Source organism: Juglans regia, chromosome 8 (genome assembly GCF_001411555.2).
Source record: "Juglans regia cultivar Chandler chromosome 8, Walnut 2.0, whole genome shotgun sequence".
NCBI classification, from domain to species: Eukaryota; Viridiplantae; Streptophyta; class Magnoliopsida; order Fagales; family Juglandaceae; genus Juglans; species Juglans regia.
Window position 1 is genome coordinate 2,790,929 of NC_049908.1, and position 19,860 is coordinate 2,810,788.

The 19,860-nt window shown below is 39.7% G+C and overlaps 2 protein-coding genes across 8 annotated transcripts; one reads left to right on the forward strand and one right to left on the reverse strand.

Annotated features, from left to right (window-relative positions):
- Positions 1-182: 182 nt before the first annotated feature.
- Positions 183-14,553, forward strand: LOC109003730 (NADP-dependent malic enzyme-like). Of its 7 annotated transcripts, XM_035693074.1 has the most exons (22): positions 184-523; positions 607-831; positions 2,278-2,462; positions 3,619-3,739; positions 3,834-3,908; positions 4,463-4,614; positions 4,688-4,793; positions 4,918-4,983; positions 11,702-11,797; positions 11,904-11,975; positions 12,053-12,136; positions 12,231-12,329; positions 12,407-12,454; positions 12,531-12,584; positions 12,737-12,835; positions 12,934-13,023; positions 13,111-13,188; positions 13,331-13,405; positions 13,495-13,585; positions 13,821-13,949; positions 14,044-14,145; positions 14,340-14,553. In XM_035693074.1, exons 2-21 carry the CDS (start codon positions 787-789, stop codon positions 14,130-14,132), a joined length of 1,854 nt encoding a protein of 617 aa, XP_035548967.1. In that variant the 5' UTR covers positions 184-523; positions 607-786; the 3' UTR covers positions 14,133-14,145; positions 14,340-14,553. The 7 variants fall into 7 exon arrangements, with proteins under 7 accessions (XP_035548972.1, XP_035548967.1, XP_035548966.1 ...); XM_035693073.1 differs by having other exon boundaries at positions 187-523; positions 14,044-14,553; XM_035693077.1 differs by lacking the exons at positions 184-523; positions 607-831 and adding exons at positions 1,868-1,941; positions 2,153-2,177 and having other exon boundaries at positions 14,044-14,553.
- LOC109003729 (protein cereblon-like) lies at positions 14,514-19,641 on the reverse strand. Its single transcript, XM_018982001.2, has 10 exons — positions 19,397-19,641; positions 19,029-19,111; positions 18,853-18,930; positions 18,031-18,143; positions 17,881-17,946; positions 16,941-17,042; positions 16,233-16,812; positions 15,437-15,642; positions 15,166-15,329; positions 14,514-14,903 (listed from the first exon to the last, which is right to left on the reverse strand). The coding sequence occupies exons 1-10, from the start codon at positions 19,531-19,533 to the stop codon at positions 14,768-14,770; spliced, it is 1,665 nt and encodes a 554-aa protein (XP_018837546.2). The 5' UTR covers positions 19,534-19,641; the 3' UTR covers positions 14,514-14,767.
- Between the last annotated feature and the right edge of the window lie 219 nt (positions 19,642-19,860).

A 19,860-nucleotide genomic window follows, 5' to 3' on the forward strand; every position in this document is an offset into this window, starting at 1 on the left:
CATCATTTCATAACAAGTCTAGAAAGTTGAGTGTTGATTGTTTATTGTGTTACCTAATTCTTAAAACAAAAATGATATATACAACCGCGCGGGAAACCGCGGCGTAACCGCGTTCCACGTGGGAAAGAAATGAAAACGCTCATTTTCCAAAACTAACTCACAGAGCAAATTCCTTCATATCCCCCAAATCACAGAGACCCCTCATTTTTCCCAACTCCTAGAGCAATCTTCCCCAAGTCTGTAGAATAAAGATCAAACTCGAAGGAGAGTCCGAGCAACCACGTCACAGTCTCCTCCACCGTGCAACATCAAGATCCTCCACAACCCCTGTCGTACACCACCGTTGTCCAAGTCAACATTAGACGTCCAAGAGGCCCCTGTTTTTGCACCAAAAAATAGAGCACTGGACGTGTGTGGACGAGCACTGGGCTTCATCCAGTCCTTTGAGGGAATCTCTAATTTTGTCAAACTCCTCATCGGCTTCTTCACCAAACTGTGAGAGATAAGCTGACCTTTCATCCAAGTACTTTCTTCATCATCTCCTATCCTCTAAACGCCATATCTCTTTCACACACAATTTTAGTTTTTCCGATGCTTATTTTTCAGAAGGCCTGCATGACATGCAATAGTCCAGTTAGGTCTCAGGCATTTTGAGCAATTAAAACACCAGGCGATAAGACTTCAGTTCAAGTATCCCAAGCCCACCAGAGCAGATTTTAAAGTTCATAAAGTTCTTTGTTCTAAAGATAAACAAATGTCTCCAAATGCAGGAGACTACTGATTCGTATGAGAAGGGAGCTCGACTTTCTGGACTCCGAAACTACTCTAAAGGTATTAAGTTTAGGAGGAGGAGAAATGTTTGGCTACACTGGCTGGGTCTCCTCTGCAATCGTCAATGTTGTTTTGATTTTTTGTTTATTTTTTGTTTTGATTTTCCCTCCTTCCGCGTACGGGATATTCCCCCCCCCCCCTTCTTTTTTTTTTTTTTATCTACTAACGTGGCAGGTGCGGTTCCGCGGCGAGGACGCAGGGGCGGTTGTCCCTAGCATTTTTGTTCTTCAAAAGAGTTATTCTACTTAAAAATCGATGTAGATGACATACTTCACATCGCTAACATGCATCTAAGGAAAATTCTATTTCCATGAAATTTTGAATTTAAAATTTTTTAATATGATATATTACGTGAATTATAAGTGTGCCTTTTATTTTGACTATTATTTTCTTGATAAATTTAGAGAAATTTAGATTTATTAGGTGAAAGATAAAAATATGAATATGATTTATAAAATTAGGATAATGGTAAATACAAGTTCAAAAATCCCATAAAGTTTATTTAAACGGTGAAAAAGTTATTTTTATCATTTTTCTTATTCCATTTTGAATGATAAATTAGAAAATAAATGATATTTACAGTTATAAGATGTGCAATAGTATAAGTCCTTTGTATTTTATTTAAAATAAATAAATAAATCTAAAATCTACGGAAAAAAAAAATATTTTTTTTAAATGTGAACCTCATTTTTTTTCTAAAAAAGACGGTGTAAACTGTATATAACATTATCAAAAGTAGTCAGAGAGAGAAGGAAAAAAATTGTAGAGAGAGAATGTCAAAAAGTCACTTTTACGAGCCGTTGCCTCAAAACACAGACAGTAGAAGGGTGGACAACGCGATCCTACTTGGCGCTATCCTCACCGTACACTACTACAAATCATAAATACTCTCATTGCCGGATCTCTCCGTGAGAGGATTTCGTGGGAAATGGACCAATGGGTATACTTTCTGTAGCCCCAAACACGGGGTAAGAAAATCTTTCTTTACAACGGCTACTCTCACCACTTCTTTTTCGAAGCCAAGACTCTTCGCATTATTAAAGAACACCGCCTGCCCTCACATATTCCTTCATTAATATGATCTCGTTGAGCAAGAACATCAATATTCTGGTACGCTCAGAAAAACATCGTGACTTCTTAATCTCACTTGACTTCTCTAACAACCCCCCATTTTTGTACATAGTAAAGAATCGATGTAGAATAATGACTACACTTCTCTTTAACGTGCGTATCCCACCTTCTCTTTGTTGTTGAAACCTAACTCCTTTTCTTTTTTCCTTTTCAACCCTTTTGCAATAATCCAACTAAAAAACAAATACAGGGAGAGGAGGAGGCTATAAAAGGAGGTTTCTGGCTTTCGTTTATGCAAACCTTTCTGCTTTTCGTGTCGGTGTCTTTATTTTTGGGATTCTGCGTTGGTTTTGTTTAAGCACCTGCTATTTGCAGAGACTGGTGCGTATCGGAAGAGTAGCGCTGATGCAGAGAACAATGAAGGAGATGAGGAACGGTGGCGATTCGTCGGTGGATGTGGAGGGTAAGTCTGGTTTTGGAGGTGGTCTTGAGGATGTGTACGGTGAGGATAGGGTCACCGAGGATCAGCTGGTTACTCCCTGGACCGTCTCCGTTGCTAGGTGAGAGTAAGAATCAGAAATGAATGGACGTAAGATGTTGCTGTTTTATTTATTTTTTTGTCTGCATATCTAGTTAAATTGCTTTTCTTTATATATAATATTTGGCTCTTTTGTCTCCGCATTGCATGGGATTTCGATGCTTTATATTTTTTTAATATTTTTGTATGTATCAACTTCCTTAAATTGATTTGATTTCTTCTTTTCTCAGTCCAAATGGAAAATAATCTTTATTTTAATTTTTCTGTAGTTTACGTGATCTTTTTTTATAGAGTTTAATTTGAATAATCTTATTCATCATATCAATTCTTATCATCTTTTTATCATCTTATTATTTTATTATGTTATCATTATCTCATAATGTAATTTTAGATAATTAAAAATTATTTATTATATTTTATTTATAAATTTATTATTTAATATCAAATCATGTGATATGATGAGAAAATGATAAATAAATTTATTCTTTCTTCCGAGCTTCCCCCCTCCCCCCCCCCCCCCAATAGTTCGGTCTCTGTTTCTTGAGGCTTTCTGTACGTAGAAGGTAGGATATCTAGTAGTGTAAAAAGCTTTTCCTTTTTGTTGTTTTCTGAAACTGTCGTTTTGGGCTTACTGTGAAAATGATTAAATATGTCGTTACATTTTCTTTTCGTTGAAATTTCTGATGGGCAAGTGATCGAGTGAAAGAATAAAGCATGCGAATTACTTAAGAAAAGACTTTGTTTTGGAAAAATCAATTTCAATTGCCTTCCCTATTTGTCGGCTGTAGCATCCTCCGAGAAGAAGGCTAAATGCAGGCCTTATTCCATTCATAAAGACTTTAAGAAAGTGTGCTAAATTTCCTGTCCAAAATTCTGGTGTCATGCCAATTTAAGATTTTGCTTCGAGTCTAAATCAAATTGTTGCACTCTGTTATTTCAGCTTCAGTTTTACAGTTTCCTTCTAATTTTGTCCCAAATTTTTAAAGAAGCTTATAGACTGGCCTTTCATTGCCTGTTTGTTGTTCCTTAGTGGTACTTACTCTTACCAACCATTCTGAAAACTTTTCCTTTTTGCGCATTCATTTCATGGTTGATTAATCCATATCGCCGGGTAATGGTATCAAGTAGCAAAGCTGTAATGCATATTGGGTTTTTGATGAGCGGTATTCATTTTACAGTGGGAACACATTGCTGCGGGATCCCCGCCACAACAAAGGGCTTGCCTTCACTGAGAAAGAGAGAGATGCTCATTACCTGCGTGGCCTTCTGCCTCCGGCAGTACTTTCTCAGGAGCTTCAGGTAATTTAAATGACCATGTTTAGGCTGGTTAGACAATTTGTGCTCGACCCTAAATGGATAATCTGTGATTGTTTTCTATGGTTATCATGTTTAGGAAAAGAAGATAATCCACAATCTTCGCCAATATAAAGTTCCATTACATAGGTACATGGCCATGATGGATCTTCAGGTAATTGTTCACCTGCCTAATTTTATATTGGTTTTGGAGCTGGTAAACATAGTTTCCTTCCCGTATTAAGTTAATTTTCGCGTGCCCCTCCCTTGAGGTCATACTCAAAACAAGGGGAGAAAAGTTGAAATTTCTTTTTAGGTGAAGGTGAAGGCAGTTCTCCTGTGCTTTTGATGTTGAACTCTGTTATTCGAGTAGTTCACTTGTCTCTTAGAGGAGGTTTGGATAGTGAGTTGAGATGAGATGAAAGTTAAATAAAATATTGTTAGAATATTATTTTTTAGTATTATTATTGTTTTGAGATTTGAAAAAATTGAATTGTTTATAATATTTTGTGTGTGAATTTGAAAAAATTGTAATGATTAGATTAGATGAGTTGGAGAGACTTTTGCATCCAAATTCCAAACCGGGCCTAATGGTAGTAGTTTGAATCTAACATGGGTCATTTAAAAATTAGTCTGGTAATGAGTGATGCCAATCCTGTTTCAGGCTGTGCGGCCAATATTTAGGAAACTCCTACTGAAGCTCTAGTGCAATGTTGTTGTATTGTACAGGAAAGAAATGAAAGGCTGTTTTACAAGCTCCTAATTGATAATGTTGAGGAACTACTTCCAGTTGTCTACACTCCAACTGTTGGTGAGGCTTGTCAGAAATATGGGAGCATTTTCAGGCGTCCCCAGGGCCTTTACATCAGTTTGAAAGAGAAGTATAATTTTTAATTTTTTTTGTTGATTTTCTCAATAGCCCCAAGCAGGTTATGAATGATTGTCAATTTTTAGGGGGAAGATCCTTGAAGTCATGAAAAATTGGCCAGAGAAGTCTGTTCAAGTTATTGTTGTGACTGATGGTGAGCGTATCTTAGGGCTTGGGGATCTTGGCAGCCAGGTATAGCATGTCCGATTCAATTTGAATTTCATATTTTGTAAACCATGACCTGGAACTCATAGTCTATCTCTCACAGTGGAGTTTACAATCAACTTCTTTGACATAATCATCTCAATCTGTGCAGGGAATGGGGATTCCTGTTGGAAAACTCTCTCTGTATACAGCACTAGGAGGAGTTCGTCCTTCAGCAGTAAAAACTATTCCTCTCTTCTCTTCATTGGATTTTTTCGTAGTTTCTCCGTACGCACTTTGAAATAAGACTCTTGTTAAGGTGGATTTAAGTCTAAGGTTCTTGGTATTATTGCCTCCAATGCACTGTTGTTTTGACCAATCCTAACCATATATATTAGGCATGGCCAAAAACTGCAAATAAGATTTGAAGTAATTGCATGGTTTCAAGATCTTTTTCCTGAGTTTCACGTTAGTCCCAACAGTGCAGGTTCCATTATCCGAAACTTGTTTATTCCTTTTTTGTATAATTTGGCCCGACTTGGTAGGTTATGGCCACAATTCCCTCTTGGTGTGGTTTGATAAATTCCTCCTGCGGAGACTTTGATTAATTATTTTGTCAACAGATTGACAAAGTAACCGAACCCTTTTTTCTTTTTTGGGTAAATAAATTCAAAGGATTTTTTTTGCAAAGCATATTAATTTAAATCCTCTTCGTACTCTTTTTGTTTGTTTGGCTGGTGATGCTCTTCATGGGAGGTTGAGTGACTGTTTACTGCAAGTATGAGTAGGAATACGAGCATGTTGAATGCTGTTGTTATTGATCGTAAGCTATTTGAGGTTTAGAGTTGGGCGATGGGTGAACATTACAAAGAGGGGCTGGAAGCTAGTGAGAAGTCTGCATTTGGAGTTAAGCTTGGCTTGTTGGTTCACAAAAGCTTTGGAAGACTGCTTAAAAGTGGGAAGAAGGGAGTTTTATTCGGTTGACAGAGAAGGGGACAAGGGATACATAGCCCAGAGGTGTGTTAACTCCCAAGGGGCATTCATGGCGTTGGTGGAGTTCAGACAGGGGGGTCAGAGAAATAATCTTCTCATTCCTGAAGGGAGAGATGGGAGGGGCTGGAGTAAGCTGGTGGAAGTGTTGAGGGTGGTAGGCAATGGCCGTGTAGATGAGTCGTCTCCTCCATTGGTGGTAGCGGTGACGACAATTCAACCCTCGACATCGTATCTGGAGGCCCTAAAAAAATCGAAGGTTGTTTACCCACCCTATCAACCTGTTAGTTAGAGAGGAGGTGTGCTGTTGCAGGCTGGATACGTTGCTTCTTCAGTAGAGGTGTAGAAGAGGGAAGGGGCTGGCAGTGGAATTGTCAGACTTAATAAGGAAAATATTTTGCGAGTTGTGATGGAAATGCAGAGGAAAATAGAAGATGTGCAGGCTGATTTATGTTTATTGAAATGGTGTGTTGAAGATGAAGTAGCGGTGGAAATGGGTGTGGGCCAAGGTATTCAGAATGGGACATGGTCAATGGGCCAGCAGAATGGGCCCAGGAGTTTTATGCAGGCCTTTATCGACGCTGGGCCTTGGGTTTTTCAGCCGAAACAAAAGAGGCTCGTGTGGAGGAGATGCGGGGCGTCTGCATCAGGCCCTTCGGCGGGTGGGCCTCAGCCACCGTTGCCGGCGAAGAGCCAGGTGGCCCCGGCGAAGGTGGCGACACCGCCGACTGAGGCTAGAGGAGAGGTGCTTTGAGGCTTCTTACTGCGAGGAGATGCTTGAGAAGGGGGGTGTATAGAGAAGTCGCGGGATGGCTGTCAAGTGGAGTTGGTGGTGCTACCGCCATCGTGTGACGCCAGTGTTGTTTCAGGTACCCAGAAATCACCGATAACCATGATGGGTGGGTCCTCTCCCCAGATAGAGGTCCAGTGTCATCCCGAGGACCATCTTGACTTCATCGTGGCGAGGAACTTCGGCTCTGAAGCTCAACTAGAGGCTGAGAAGGCAGGGGTGGAGGTGGTTCACGAGACCCAATCTGGCTGTAGTGGGCTTCTAGTGATGGGGACCCTATCCCATTGAATTGTTTGCTACCAAATGAATCGAAAGCTCTGGATTGTCTGGTTCATAAGGTGAAAGAAATGCAATACTAGATAGGAATGAAATGTGTGGGTTATGAAGAGTAATTTCTAGCTTTACTTACTGCAATTGAAGCGGATCATACACAGTCAAAGAAACCGGCGTCGAAAAAACAGCGGGAGCTCAACCGCCTAACATGGTCACTGAAGTATGAATGAAGCTCAAGTTGTAAAATATCCAAAGGGAAGGGGCTCGCCTATTCTTTATGAAGCCGAAAATTGTGTCTTGAAACGTCCGTGGGTTAAATGAGGTAAATAAGCGACTTCGTATAAAAAATTTGTTTTTTTTTTATAAGTAATAAGATATTTTATTTATCAAAGAATAGGCATAGCCCCGGTACACTGGAAGTATACATGTGAATACACCTATTTAGGAACTAAAAACAGTTACAAGGAAGTCATGGAAGCTGAGACCATGCAAATCTAAAGCAATGGCCCACATAAATAAAGTCTTCCACATAAAATTCCTAAACTCTTCTGAGTTCGTTCATGATCCTCAAAAAGTCTATCATTTCTTTCACTCCAAATGCACCAAAGAATACATAAAGGAGCCATCTTCCACATTGCTGCTATCTGTGGTGTCCCAGTAATCCCTATCCAACTTGCTAGTAGTTCCACCACTCTTCCCGGCATTACCCATGCAATTCCCATTCTGCTAAAGAAATAATTCCAAATTTCTCTTGCAAACTCACAATGTAATAGTAGATGGTCCACTGATTCGCCACTATTTCGACACATACAATATCAATCTGTAATAATTAAACCACGTCTTCTAAGATTATCAATAGTCAGAATCTTCCTTAAAGCTGCTGTCCAGACAAAGAAAGCCACCTTTGTAGGTGCCTTACTCCTCCAAATGTTATTCCAAGGAAAATTCTACCTCTGTTGTATGGTAGATGATTCATAGTAGGAGCGTACAGAAAAAATCTCTTTCCTAGAAGGTCTCCATACCATCTCATCTTCATTTGTGACAGCAATATCAGCAGTATACAACAAGTTAAGAAACTCCACCAATTCCGCCACTTCCCAATCATGTGTATCACGAGTACTGCTAATGTTCCATTCGTGTATGCCATTAGTAATAACCCTCAAGTCAGCCACCATAGCTTCTTTGTCCCGTGTAATTTTGAATATAGGGGGATAAGCCTCCTTCAACGTCGTGTCTCCCATCCACACATCATGCCAAAAGCTAATCCGATTGCCATTCCCCAAACATAGCCGAGTATGAAAAATTTGTTGTGGGAATATAGTATGCTTACAAGAAACTAAGTTGAAAAGCATCTCTAGAAGGATCATCCGAAGTGTTTGGAGTTGTACTTATGCAGATTGGGCCTATCTAGCATCGAATGGGGCTTCGGGTGAAATCTTACTGATGTGAGATAAAAGAGTTGTTGAGAAAATAGAGGAGTTTGTGGGAGAGTACACAGTGGCATGCTCTTTTAAGAGTGTGGCAGATAATTTTGTTTGGGCTTTTGCAGGCGTATACGGCCCAAATGTAGACAACGATAGACATTTCTTATGGGAGGAATTGGCTGGATTACATAGTTGGTGGGAGATTCCTTGGTGTATAGGAGGGGATTTTAATGTCATCAGATTCCCTAGTGAACGATCTGGTGTGAGTAGGATGCATCCATCAATGACAGAGTTCTCAAATTGTATTTTTGACTTAAACCTGATGGATATTTCTCTATTGGGGAGTTCCTTTACTTGGTCGAATAATTAGACTTGGTCCTAGACAGATTCCTAATTTCATCGGAGTGGGAGGGGCATTTTCTAGAGGTGAGCCAAAAGAGGCTACCACGTCTTTGCTCGGATCATTTTCCTATTCTGTTGGATTATGGTGGTTTTCGTAGCGGGCGTCGTTACTTCAAGGTTGAAAACATGTGGTTGAAAAGTGAAGGTTTTGTGGATAAGGTAAGGCAATGGTGGTCTTCTTACCAGTTCCATGGTAATCCCTCTTACATCCTAGCCTGTAAGTTAAAAGCTTTGAAAATTGACCTTAAGTTGTGGAATTCACAATCCTTTGGAGATATTGGGGAGCGAAAAAAATTCATGGTTGAGGAGTTGCAACAGTTTGAGCGGATACTTGAGGCTAGAGCCCTTTTACCGGAAGAGTTATTGCGCAAGACAGAGTTGGTTTCAGAATTAGAAAGAGTACTATCCTTTAAGGAGATTTCATGGCACCAGAAGTCGAGAGCTTTGTGGTTGAAAGAGGGGATCGGAGTACTAAGTTCTTCCATAGAGTTGCTAATTCTCATAGAAGAATCAATACCATTGAAATGCTAAACATTAATGGTATGGAGTGTAAGGAGGCCCCTTTGATCTGTGACTATGTGGTGGAGTTCTATGAACAATTGCTTACAGAAGGTGAGGGATGGAGGCCAAAGCTGGATGGCCTCGCTTTTGACACTATTGAGCCCCAGGAAGCATCCTTGTTGGAGAGGCCTTTTGAAGAGGGGGAAATGTTTGATGTAGTCAGGCGTATGGGCAAGGATAAAGCTCCAGTCCCAGATGGTTTTACTATGGGCTTTTTCTAAGTTTGTTGGGAGGTGGTGAAAGAGGACATTATGAATGTATTCCAAGAAGTATCTTTAGTTGGCAAGTTTGAGAGTCTAAATACTACCTTTATTACGTTGATCCTTAAGAAGATTGGAGCGGTAGAGGTTAAGGACTTTCGACCCATTAGCCTTGTGAATGGGGTGTATAAAATTATTTCTAAGGTTCTTGCTAACAGATTGGGGACGGTTTTGGGTAAGATCATTTCAAAGCCACAAAATGCATTTGTTAAGGGACGACAAATTTTGGATTCAGTCCTCTTAGCGAATGAGGGTCTGGATAGCAGATTAAAGGCGGGTTCCACTAGAATTATTTGCAAACTAGATATGGAGAAGGCCTATGACCACGTAAATTGGGATTTTCTCTTGTACTTGTTGGGGAGATGCGCCTTTGGGGCTAGGTGGCGTTCTTGGATTAGTTGGTGCATCTCTACAGCCAGATTCTCTATATTGATTAATGGTTGCCCTACCGGCTTTTTCAGCAGCTCTCGAGATCTAAGGCAGGGAGATCCTTTGTCCCCACTTTTCTTCGTTATCATTTTGGAAGCATTGAGCAGGATGATATCGGCGGTGGTTACGCATGGTTTTGTGGCTGGTTTTTCAATTGGGGACCCCAATAGGATCATTATTACTTTGTCTCATTTACTTTTTACAGATGACACGCTCCTATTCTGTGAGGTAGATAGAGTCCAGTTGAGGGCAGTGAAAGCTTTGTTATTATGCTTTGAAGCTGCGTCAGGTCTGAAAGTTAATTTTGACAAGTCAGAGTTAATGTTAGTGGGGAATGTGAGCAACACTAGGCTACTAGCTAGTATTCTTGGGTGCAAGGTAGCTTCTCTCCCCATTACCTACTTGGGATTGCTATTGAGGGCTGCTGCAAAGGCCTCATCCATATGAGATTCAGTCATAGAGAAGATAGGAAGGAAATTGGCAGGGTGGAAGAGACTGTATTTGTCGAAAGGTGGCCGTTTGACTCTTATTAAGAGTACCCTCTCTAACTTACCGACGTACTTCTTATCTTTGTTCCAATTGTCTGCCAGGGTAGCGGCTCGGATTGATAAACTGTATCGTAATTTCCTATGGGGTGGGATAGGGGATGAATTCAAATTTCACTTGGTCAGCTGGGATAAAGTGTGTAGACAATTTCGTCAGGTGGTCTGGGTATAAAAAATCTGAGAACATTCAATCAGGCCTTACTTGGAAAGTGACTATGGCTATGGAGGTATAACAAGGAGCCCAAAGCCCTTTGGAAACTGGCGATGGATTGTAAATATGGAAGCATGTGGGGGGGCTGGTGCACTGAAGAGATATTTGGGGTCAGCGGTGGCGATTTGGAAACACATTAGGAAGGGGTGGGGGGCTTTTAGTAGCCATTTTATATTGGTGTTAGGGAGGGGTTCTCGCATTAAGTTTTGGAGAGACATATGGTGTGGGAATGAGGCTCTAAAGGATGCATTTCCAGCTATTTTCCGAGTGGCACATAACCAGGATGCCTCAATAGAGGACCTTATGACTCTATCAGGAGACCAAGTGCAGTGGAATGTCACGTTTAGTAGAACATCACAAGATTGGGAAGTGGACACCTTTGAGGCTTTTTTCAACCTTCTATATTCTGTGAAGCCCAATAGACTGCAAGGTGATAGGATGTGGTGGACTCCAGCGGGTAAGGGCATTTTCTCAGTTCAATCATTTTATAAGTCTCTTTCCCAAGCCGCAAACATTCCCTTCCCATGGAGGAGAATTTGGAGAAATAAGGCACCGCCTAAAGCGGTCTTCTTTACTTGGACATCAGCGTTGGGGAGGATCCTGACTACCGACAATCTGAGGAAGCGCCGGATAGTTATACTTGACTGGTGTTGTATGTGTAAGAGATCTGGCGAGACAGTGGAACACCTCTTGTTACATTGTGAGACATCTAGAGCCTTGTGGGTGGAAGTCTTTAGCCGGATTGAACTATCTTTTGTTATGCCTACTTCTATGGTACATCTCTTGGCCAGCTGGACACTTCCAGCGGTCTCAAGAGGAACTTCGATCCCTATTTTTCAGCACTTTATTTCTATGGGTCATTGCTTTAGATTTTAATGGCCTGAATTTTCGTGACTTTTTAGTTTCCATTACTTCGACCTAGATAGGTCTTATCTCTTGTATACCATTTTGTGTACTCGGGCTTTGCTTATCTTTATTAATATATTCTTGATTACTTAAAAAAAAAAAATAGTAAATTCAAAGAACCTCCACCATTGCTAGTAATTTACAATCTGTATTTATTGTCTACAGTGCTTGCCGATAACCATTGACGTTGGCACAAACAATGAGCAGCTGTTGAAGGATGAATTTTATACTGGGCTTAGGCATAAGAGGGCAACGGGGCAGGTTTTTTTATTTTCTTGCCTTCTACCCTTTTCTGTTCAGTTTATACTGCAATTGTTTAACTATTTCAAATTCTGTATTATTGAGGTGGTTTTTCACGTTGATTCAGGAATATACAGAGCTGCTTGATGAGTTCATGTGTGCAGTTAAACAGAACTATGGGGAGAAGATTCTAGTACAGGTCTTTATCATTTTTCAACTAACTAAAGTTAATGGTTTTTGTACTTTTTTGAGTTTTGTGCGCCATGTTTCCTCCAGTTTGAGGATTTTGCCAACCATAACGCATTCGAGCTGCTGTCACGATACCGCTCAACTCACCTTGTCTTTAATGATGATATACAAGTAACAAGTTCAAAAACTTTTTGACCGTTAATAACATCTTGATTTCAAGTTGGTAATGTTTTCTCTAAAGGCGACCTCTTTCAATTTGATTCAGGGTACAGCATCTGTGGTATTAGGAGGGATTATTGCAGCCTTGAAATTAGTTGGTGGAACCTTAGCTGACCACACTTTCTTGTTCCTCGGTGCTGGAGAAGTGAGGTTCAAACTCCATTTGCCTTTGAATCTCTTTTTTCCTCTTTTGTCCTCACTTCTGTCCCTTGTTTCCTGAAGGCTGGAACTGGCATAGCGGAGCTTGTTGCACTGGAAGTGTCAAAACAGGTATTGATTTCTCCAGCTAGACCATTTTCATTGTGTTCAGCGAACAATCTACAATCGGGTTTTGTTTACTTCACAGACAAAAGCTCCACTGGAACATACCCGCAAGAAGATCTGGCTTGTGGACTCAAAGGTAATTAGCTAGGAACCTCATCTGCATACTGAGATTCATGCCACTTGTTACAGTATACTAACTTAATTTTTTTGGACTTTTTACCCTATTCTTTTTTTTTTTAATTCCCACCCCCTTCCATATAATCACTTATAACGGTATACTAACTGCAGGGACTGATTGTTAGCTCCCGTCGGGAGTCGCTTCAACACTTTAAGAAGCCATGGGCTCATGACCATGAACCTGTTAAGGGACTCTTAGATGCTGTCAAGGTGTGAAAAATGTTTGGGATCTTGCTTCATCCTTTATAAAAGATTATTTGATAAAGGAAATTTTCAGGTAAGCTTATACTATGCTTCCAATATGTCAGGCAATCAAGCCAACAGTGCTGATAGGATCGTCAGGAGTGGGAAAGACTTTTACAAAAGAGGTGGTTGAGGCCATGGCATCTTTCAATGAGGTTCACTCTCTCTCTCTCCCGTACTATCTAATATATTTATATAATCTAAAAGAAAGTCTGAGATTGAGATTGGTGATTGGCTTGTAGAAACCTCTTATTCTAGCTCTCTCCAATCCAACTTCACAATCAGAGTGTACAGCTGAAGAAGCTTATACATGGAGCAAGGTAGAATTCTGTTTCTCTTTCTTGGATTTTTTAATTTAAGATTCCACATTTCTTGCATTTTGAAAATGGAATATTATGGCTAAATTTATTAGTATCACTCTTTTTTTACCATCATAACCTTTGGACCTCTGTCAATATACAGGGCAGAGCAATCTTTGCCAGTGGAAGCCCATTTGATACTGTCGAGTATGATAGGAGGGTTTTTGTGCCCGGCCAGGTGAGTTCCTAAACTCTAATATATCTTAAATGACTCTCTTTACCCCATATTTACAACGATTTTGAAGCTCACTAATTCGTTTCATTCAGGCCAACAATGCTTACATCTTTCCTGGTTTTGGATTGGGTTTGATCATCTCTGGTGCAATTCGAGTGCATGATGACATGCTTTTGGCAGCCTGTAAGTACACCAAAGGATGGTAAAAATTTAAACCCGATGATGGATACCTGTAGGAACCAAGTTGATAATGGAAACAAATGGGAATTTGGGAATGAATGGAAGAGTGGAAGAATGCAAAGAAAAAAAGTCGATAGGAATCATGCTTCTTGATTGTTGTTCTTCGTTATTGTTTAAATCAAAATGTCATGTTAGGTTCATGGTTTAACTTCTTTCTTCTTTTCCCCTCTTCCAACAGCGGAAGCTTTGGCTGCACAAGTGACACAGGAAAACTTTGATAGGGGGCTGATTTACCCACCATTCTCCAATATCAGAAAGATATCGGCCCACATTGCTGCTGATGTCGCTGCCATGGCATATCGACTTGGTGAGTTTTTTTTTTTTTGGTTCCGGATTTGTTCAGCTCACTCAAAAGATGCCTGGACTGTTAAACATTGCTGCACAATTTGATTGCTTTATAGGTCTTGCTTCTCATCTCCCTCAACCAAAGGATCTTGTCAAGTATGCAGAGAGCTGCATGTACACCCCAATTTACCGAAGCTATCTTTGAAATTCCTCCATTTGTAAGTTTCAACTTACCCGAGCATCTAACAGCCCCCCCAGGGTGATTGGTTTTCCTTAGTCCTCTAGTTCGTGAAGTGCAGTCAGATGCGATGTTGCTTTATTAGGATGATAAGTATTTTGTTTCCCTTTTTCTTCAAAGAAAAGGGGGGAAAATAAATGATTTTTTACTCTTAGAAGATTCTCAATGTTTCAGGTTCTATGTCGAAAGAATAATATTTTGACACCAGAAAGAATCGTTGTGATTATATACCTGATGCCAACTGACTCATGTGGGGGACACTTGGGGTCAATTTGGCTCAACATGGGTGTGTCATAGATGTGAGATGTATACAGCAAAAATCTGTTGCACTGGATGGTTAAGGTGATATTAGAAATAAGATTTAGCTTGTCACATGCTTCCCATCAAAGACCAACATATCACAAACCTTTTATCAAGTTATTATGTACCCCATGTATATGTAACTATGTTACCAGCTGAAAGTCTAGTCATGCATAGCAGAAGGCACAGCAAATGAACCCCAACACATAACACATCTGAGAGATTGACACGAAGCCCTAACACATTAATATTATTACATAGTTACTGGAACGTTCAGGGAAGCACCTGATAACTTTGCGCGGTCACTGCATGTCATCTGCGACTTGAGAACTCCTAATCCCCCAGAATGATCTGGGCTTCAACTTCTTGTTTGTGGCCGTGAATAACCACCCCATTTGAATTTGACAAGTGGCACAGTTGGTGATCGTCCATGCATACCTGCGAAAAATGGCAAATGGTCAACTGCATCTCCCATGACAAGGATCACCCAAGAGTTGCATCATAATCGTACCTCAAGTTACTTCTACATCTATATTAGCAGACAATAGCGGGCATAAAATTATAACATTAAGGGAATGGGTTAACGTGCTATTTTACCTAACACAAGTAAAGTGTGAACTGACTGATTGTTAAGGCCAATGAAAAGCGTGCCTGCCTGGAACTAGGCACAAGGACATGAGAAAAATGGATAAATACATACCCAGGAAACCAGCTGTATTCTATCTGTGGTCGCCCTCTTGGCGCCAAGCCATTTGCTTTGTAAAGAGTCATTATCTCATGTACAGAACCCTCCGGGTTCACGTAAGCACCAAGAGGACCTTCGCTGGACATGACCAGGATATCACTCCGCCTTGCAATTGCCGTCTGCATCAAAGAAAAAGGAAAGAACGGAACCAATAGGCAAGCATGAGTCGTTGCATACTAGTTAGCCAAAAAGCACGCGCACACAGGATAAAATGAAGATATATAACCTGACAGGTTTTACATCGAATAAGATTGACAGTCTCAAGCAACTCAATTTCCCGACGCAATCTATATGAAGTCCCATCAATCTCCAGGAGCTCCTGCCTTGTCGACTCAGAAACAGGGATTTTACTGGCAATATAAAATGACAAATGGTCAGGCGTCCGAATAAGGCCATCCATGATGGGTGCCCCGACTATCTTTTTCCACATATCTGCAAAATCCAGAGCAGAAACATGAGTATCATCAACTGAGATTTAAAGAAAACAAAATCCAGAGCAAAAATTCCCTTTGTTTTCATAAGATCTGAAACTTCACTAGATGCTGCAATTTTCCACCTGAACCAATCAATCAAAGCTAAGATACCCTGGAGTAAATGAGGCTTTTTCCATTTTTTTTTTATTATTTCCTTCGAGGAGGAGGAATTACAAATCATATAAGATTAAGAAGGTTGATCCTACAAAATTCAAGACAATTTTGCAGATTTATGTATTTTCTATGGACAAACTAAAGCAACATTTGTAAAGCTTTCCCATGCTTCGTAAAAGGATCAAAGCAAACATTTTTTTTATAAGTAAGGATCAAAGCAAACATTATTAAAGCCTTAGGCTTAAATTACAGCTGACATTTAATGTCTTTAGTGTTTTATAACATTGGATTGGATACATGACAGATTTTTTTTAGGTAAATAAACAAGAGTCTTCAGAACTTAGACTCTTGAGGTACAATATTCAGTTATGATTGAAGTCCAACTCAACGTTGGTGAAAGGAAGGAAAGAGTGTATGGGGATGAACAAAAGTCACCTGCAGCCCTTTCGGCAAGGCAATAGGAGTCATACATACGGTACACCCAATAGGGCCAGAATGCTATTGGAACCCTGCGGAACTTGTTGAAATCCATTTTTTCCCAACAAGTGTCTGGCTCTTCTCCCTTGCAAGATAGCTTTCCGGGAGTGGAACTGGTCCCCAATCCCAATTTGACATTTTCGATTTGCTTCTTGTGGTTTTCATGCAATGATCCTGTGGATTCAGAGTCATTCAGGAAAGATCTTCTAAATTGTAGGTCTGACTCACACAAGAACTTGTCATCATCACCACTTGTTGATTCATCCATTCTATCACTCCTATCAGAAGAATCAACCAGAGAATGGTGGCTTCTCCTTTCCACAAGGGAGAGTGCACTCTCAAAGCATTCTTCAGAATTTGAATCCGAAACATTGTCCTCATCCCTATATGGATGCAATTTATCATGAGAGACTTTTGAAGGCCGCTTTAGTGAGACAATAGGGCCTCGAAGACTACAAAATGGTGGCAATTTCCCACATGCATCACGTGGAGTTCTTAATGGTTGATCTTCTGGGATAATTTGGACCTCTCCACACGGCTAAAAAGATGAAAGATATAACCCATATAAGCTTTTATCGATAGAGGTAACCAGAAAGGGGAAAAAAACAATATCATTCAAGCATGATAATCTTTTTTTGGGTAAATAAACATTGATATCATACTAACCGCTCCTTCCACATCAATCCAAGGTCTGCGTAGACGAAATCTCTGCTGGCCACGAGTAACCAAATTCAGTGAACCTTCCTCTAACCGCCGGTATTGCCGAATCTATAAAATTTTTAACAAGTGAATTAAGTTGTTTCCCTAGGTAACATAGCAAGCATTAGAGCCCAAAATCTAGCACTCTGAAAGAAGACTCCCAAATGCATAAAATTTCTCTAGCTCCCATTGAAAGAGGCACTTTGCCAGCAGGTTTATTGGGCATGAAAACAGTATCATGATAGAGATTGATTCACTTTCATTTCTGATAAACGTGAGCCCAAATCAATTTTACAACAACTGTTAGCCTCCACTTAAAAAAATAAAATGTCAGCCATAAGAAACATGGATATGCATAGAAAGGTTCTCAGTATGTCTTGGTCTAGGCTGTGAAAACATTCATTATCCAGAGCACATAATTTTACGTGGGAATATAATAGGCCAAATTAATCCACATGAAAGTTCACATCATACAACCAAGTACTTCCAACCTCCATTTACAAGGAAAAGGTTCCGATCATATCAATGGAAAAGTAGCATTATGCGTCAGATCATGATGAAAAGTTATCATTGTATCAATGGATTGTCCATGCACATAAACAAGCACACAAGCAATGTGTGAAATGATAAATGCAAGAGAATTCTGTCAAGTTATATATTGTTTTTTCATAAGTAGAGTTCAAGATATTACAGAGCCCAATAAAACCATGAGAAACAAACCCAGAACAAATTCGATAAATTTCTCTGTCTATGCGTTTCTTTCTAACTTTCACTGCAGAGTACAGCTTTGTTTGGATCTTAAATATGATAAGGGAAAAAAGTAATAATAAAGTAATTCTCTGAAGTTCTTAAATATACCTATGAATTGGGGAAGGAGGGAAAAAGCTCTAGGATTTTTTAAATATACCTCCGCTGTCGTCCCAATGGTTGCAAACCTTATTCTTCCGTTGTTAGGATCCCTGTGCACACGGACCTGAAAGAGTTCGACAAAAGCAATGAAGAAATACCAACCAGATAAAGAGCGCAAGTGAAAAGCAGTCAGGAGGAGGTCACCTACCACTCCAATTGTATAAGGAGCATCAACCTGGGTCAGTGCTCTCTCGACAGTGGCTATAAAATTTGACTGAATAACTCTTAAAGGAAGGGTGGCCCCTGGGAACAGAACAACTCCTGACAAATATCACACGGATCTCCATTTTAGAAAAAGCTATAAGGGGACAAAAAAGAAGAGGAGTGAAAGCATCCCCATAGTAATAAAAGACACCAAATAGGTCTTATCTCTTGTATATCATCTTGTATACTTGGCCTTTACCTATCTCTATTAATAATATTATCGATTACTTATGAAAATAAATAAAAGACACCAGATAACAAGGTGGTGCACTCTACCAGAATGAGATCTCAAAAATAGCAGGATTAACAGTAAACTAAATTCTCTTTTCTTTGAAGAAGAGGCCATCACAACTGACTTTACGCATGATAGTGCAAAAGCCATTAGAGTATGATGGCACATGAATGAATGGGGAAAAAGAACATACTCACCCGCACAGTTGCAGGCATAGGCATGAAATCTTCTCCAGAAAAGTTAGATAAAGAATATTAATAAGATAGATGCCAGCTATTTAAACACGTGGCAAAAACCTTGATATTATTAGTCTTCAGTGCTCGGTACAACTCGAAATACAGAGTCCTCACTTCTTAAATTCCAGAAATTTTTAGATTATTCAATAACCGAACCCATTTTTCGTTAAAAATCGTGGATAACTTTGCACTACTGTGACTAAGCTTGTAATCTAAACGGGCTTCGATAGCCAACCAGGTAGGTACTGGAACTGAAAGTCAATACATTAATATTTTACATAAATTGATAAATAAGGACCTTCAAGATAAAACAGTGGGAGGTTCAAGATGGCGCCGCCTTCCAAGAAAGCCTTCCGATGGTGAGTGTCTTCAACCTCTGTTGCATGCAAGTGATATCATAAACCCTATATGTTTTGGATGAACATCAATTTATGTATATGCATAAAACCGAAGATCATATGCGGCTATGCCTACCGCCTAGATACGTATGTGATGAAGCCAAACTGGTGTTAAATGTGAATTCGCCAGAGGAAGTAGCACCACCATAACCACGATCACTTTAATTTATACGAAATAAACGTAGGAAAGTCAGCAACCAATGAAAATAATAAAAACGACATTAGTGAAATCAATTCCAAAGCATTATGAAGGGAAAAATTAAAAAAAAAATTAAGCACACCCATCCCCTATTGCTAATTGAGTTCAAGCTAACATGCAAATTTTAGCTTGAACTCATATTTTCCATATCTATCAATCTCAATTTTTTCATATCCATTAATTCAGCTTCCATAGGAGACAAAAAGACTTTTGAAATCAAACGACCAAGATAATAGCGAAATTACGTGGCGGCAAGCTCATCATTGGATGGCTGGCGGTGGTCATCTACCTCTTCGACCTGCAATTCCTCGAGATCGAGATCGAGCTCTCGAATCTGCTCCCTCCTGTGCCTCTCCATCTCCAATATGCGATTGTCGTCCATTTCTTCTGATTCTCTCTCAGCTGTGCTCTCTCTTTTTTTTTTTCTAAGGCAGCTGTGCTCTCTCTCACTCGGTGTTATAGATTTTGGGCTTTTAAGAAAATGACAAAGTGGAAATTTTCAAATGAAATTGTAATAAAATTTAAACCTAAGTTATACGAATTAATCGATGCATTATTATCATTTAGATGTTTATCTTGATGCGTCAGCACAACGTAATTTATTATAAAAAGAGAGTATGAAAATACAATAAGAGGAAGATTAAAATTTTAAATTTTCTCTATTTTTTTATGTTTGTTTTTTACATATAAAAAACCATCTAAGAGTTTT

Bases quoted from the DNA above. Each gene is read 5' to 3' on its own strand.
- LOC109003730 (XM_035693074.1), top strand. From the start codon at position 787: ATGAGAAGGGAGCTCGACTTTCTGGACTCCGAAACTACTCTAAAG. The intron at 4,794-4,917 runs GTATAGCATGTC...CAATCTGTGCAG, and splicing joins TTGGGGATCTTGGCAGCCAG to GGAATGGGGATTCCTGTTGG. The intron at 12,330-12,406 runs GTGAGGTTCAAA...TGTTTCCTGAAG, and splicing joins TGTTCCTCGGTGCTGGAGAA to GCTGGAACTGGCATAGCGGA.
- LOC109003729 (XM_018982001.2), bottom strand. From the start codon at position 19,533: ATGGACGACAATCGCATATTGGAGATGGAGAGGCACAGGAGGGAGCAG. The intron at 16,813-16,940 runs GTTAGTATGATA...TCATCTTTTTAG, and splicing joins GGATTGATGTGGAAGGAGCG to CCGTGTGGAGAGGTCCAAAT. The intron at 15,330-15,436 runs GTTATATATCTT...TCTTTGATGCAG, and splicing joins TTCGATGTAAAACCTGTCAG to ACGGCAATTGCAAGGCGGAG.